The sequence below is a fragment of the Puccinia triticina genome, chromosome 9A, assembly GCF_026914185.1.
Source record: "Puccinia triticina chromosome 9A, complete sequence".
NCBI lineage: Eukaryota > Fungi > Basidiomycota > Pucciniomycetes > Pucciniales > Pucciniaceae > Puccinia > Puccinia triticina.
In genome coordinates, this window is record NC_070566.1 from 2215323 (window position 1) to 2218729 (window position 3407).

General features: G+C 47.9%; 1 protein-coding gene across 1 annotated transcript; it reads right to left on the minus strand.

Moving 5' to 3' along the window:
* Nucleotides 1-243: 243 nt before the first annotated feature.
* PtA15_9A236 (uncharacterized protein) lies at nucleotides 244-783 on the minus strand (the record flags this gene model as incomplete). The annotated part of the gene is made up of 1 exon (XM_053172424.1): nucleotides 244-783. The coding sequence occupies one exon, from the start codon at nucleotides 781-783 to the stop codon at nucleotides 244-246; it is 540 nt and encodes a 179-aa protein (XP_053023666.1).
* Nucleotides 784-3407: the final 2624 nt, after the last annotated feature.

Here is a 3407-nt window from a genome sequence, read left to right on the forward strand (position 1 = left end):
TATACAAGGAAGAAAGCCTGCTGACGTCGCTTTTTGGCTTAGTCTTTAAGGACACGTGGATGATGGCATTGTCCCGAAGGATCTGAACCGGGCCGCGGGTGTCAAATGCAGTCTGGAGGTCATGGGGTTACACTCGGGCTCATCGGCCACCCGCCTAAGCACGCTCTGTTTGAGGAGTGTGTGCTGGAGCTCTCTGTGGCAGAGTTCATGGTTTTTCTGGATAGATTTCATGGCTAGTCCCGGTTAGCTGTTCTCTGCGGGCCTGAGGTGCGGACCACGAGTACCTTGCCCACGCATGAACTCAAAGTCCTTGATGGTCACTTTGTGACGCTTGCGCTGGGCCCCGGCCAGGATTCTATTGTTGTCTGGAAGCATTGTCGAGACGGGCTCAGGGACAAAGGCGGGACTGGCGGCGGGGTTTGCGGAAGCAACAACAATTGCAGCCGCCGCTTGTTCATTGAGAGAGGGGGACCCCAGAGAGGCGGTGTGGCCATGGCCGTCGTCGAAGGTGGTGGTGAGCCGGTTGAAGGCCTCAGCGTCCGCGGTGCTCAGTCCGAGCTCCTCCAACAAATTGTGTGTGTGAATGCTGGATGCCTCCTGGATGGTAATGCTGAGAGGCAATGGTGGGGTGCGTTTGAGAAATAGCGTCGGGGAGGAACTGGTTGTAGGAATGCATTCTGCCACCATTGGCTCAGGAGGGGGGCTGGAGGCGGCCGCTGTCTCCGGGGCGGCACCAAAGACTGCGACGGAGTGGACAATCTGGTTGGACAGGACGGGCTTCATGGACGCCGGGTGGCTCTTGATCAGCTCTGGTGGGTGCTTGGCTGGGCTGCTTGTTTAGGACAACGAGGCAGTAGCAGCCGCAGTGGCGATAGCGACAGATGGATGGCCCTTGAGGCTTGCGGCCAGCAAGTGGGAGCTTGCCTTTGTGGTCAAAGGTGTTCTTGCCTATCTTGAAGAACGCATGCCATTCCTTGGCGTCTCTCATGATCTTTGAGATCCGTTTCTCATTGGTGCCGCCGGCTCAAACATGCTGAGGAGGGCGAGTTTTAGCCGTCTTCTTCAGATGCAAACATGCTGAGGAGGGACAATTTTATCCGGCTTCTTCAGATGATGTTAATCTTTGCGGCCGACTCGTGCGGGTTGGGGTTGCTCACGAAGCTCTTAATCAGCTAGGCTGGCATTGATTTTTGCTTGGCCATTATATGGTCCTTGTTCTGCTCGACTGACGGCCCGACGCCTTGCTGCAAGAATGGAGAGCTCTTCTGATGAATGGTTCCGTACAAACTTTTGCGCTTGCATAGATAACAGAAATCGGAGACAGACCTGCAGGTCCAATATTTCCCGTTGCCCTCCTGGCGTAAATTGACGCTAATGATGAACCTGAGTCTGACCCATATCAGAATGAACCTGCACTGGAGGGTCTCAGTTGAGTCTGGTAAGGGTTGGTAGTGGTCAAGAACAAAAAAAACCCCGAGTCCAATGCAACAATAATTTTTAGATCCCCACCAGGTTCGTCCTCCCATGCTTGGTATGTGGCTGGTTGAGCAGCGGATAGAGTAAGGAAGCATCTTCAGTGAAATATCTGCATGAACCCACCAAGTTGGTGGGGACGGAGACGGGACTGCAATACAACGTTTGTGTTTCTGGACTGTGACGTGCGAGGGCCCGGCGTGGCGTATGGTTGAAATGACAATCTGGAAAGCCCGACAAGGCAAAACCAGCTGTAGTGGAAACCTTGCGATAGTTTGGGTCAATACGGGCGAGGCGTTACCGATGAAATTGTGGCCGGTGGCGTGGGGTGCGCGAGGGTATCAATCAACATGAGGTCCCCTTATGTGTTGAATTGAATGGTGCTGCGGGGCTGGGGTCGAGCTTATATAAGGAGGGGGAGTGGTGGGCATTATTTCCCCCAGGGGCATCGGTTTTGTCCTGCCCCCTCCCTGGAGCCCGCCAATCAATTGATTGGGGCCTCCTTGATTTAACATTTGACCGGCCCTCTTTTGCCTGTTGCTGTGGCACGCGCTGGAGGGTCAATCCGAGGTGCCTTCTGGGGTGTTTGGGGGTTAATTTCAATTGTGTGAGAGCTTTTGCTAAAGCGCATAGGCAGAAACTTTGATCTTGCATTCCATGTTTCTGTGATTTTAATAAACTTGGATCATCATATTCTAGATTGGCTCCCTTTGATTGTTTCAGGAATGATGTGGGGAGTAGTGTTTTGAAATATTTGCTATTAATTGAATGTGCATCATTTTCCATGCCAGTTGTCCCATCTGCAGATGCTATATTGGTTCTGCTTGACATGTTGTGTCAATGGCCCGCAAGCAATCAGCTCTGCTAGAATTTCAAGAGCCTCAGCTGGTGTTTTCTTTGGCCAAAATCCAAACCTTGAGAAATTCAACATGTGAAGGAGCCTACCCAAAACAAGAGCAAACATTACAAGGTTTCTCAGGAGCTTGGTAGCAAGAACAATTGTATAAGATACAAGCGGAAATATTACCATCAGGTTTCAACTAGGAGACATTCTTTATTCCTCAAAGGAATTCAAGAAGAATAAAAGATCAGCTTGGTTACCAGGGTATCCCCATGAATTTTTTTTGGTTGCAAGTTGGTTATCTGATTCTTCAAGGTTAGCTGTTACATGAAAAAATTGTAGCAAAAAATCACAAGGCTTAGATACAATTAGGCACCACTTATCAAGGATGAAAATACGGTTACTGAAAATGTGACACAAAAATGCATGGAAACAAACAACCTGTGATTCATAGTCAAAAGCAACATCCCAGAAGTGATCTAGTTCACCATTTATGAGATTTCCAACGGTTGAACCAACATATAGCAAGATGTGTCTCTGGAAAACTATAAGAAGAAGAATCATATTTACGCCTCAAGTCATTATGTTCACTTAGATTTAAGGAAAGAATTTGTACAAGACTCAAAAATCTGGTTGTGATTGATTTATATGTTGGGTAGAAGAGGGAGTTGAAATGAAAGTTGATTACAAATTCCAATTTTTACTTCAATTTTGTTGGGCGGAATGGGTTCTTTGAATGGTGCTGATGTTTGAAGAGAGTGTTTTTTTTTATCTGGCTGGTAGTGGCTGAGCCTGTGTTTAAATTGAAGCAGACCATTTGAAAATTTCATAGTTAAGTTCCATTTGAGAATGATGAATGCATGTATTGGCAATCCCCAATTCAGTCCATTTAAAATGATCAGGGATGTGAGATCTCTCTTCTAATTTATTGGCAGAAATGAGCTTTGGGTATGAGGTGGAGTGGCTCTACCATTTGCTGGTTGATTCTTGAAATGGCAACATATAACATTTACACCCTTGGAAGTGGGTGGTGTAGCCACCTTGGAATAAAGTTGCAAACTCTTTTTGTGTGCCGTAACTGGCTCCCTGAAGC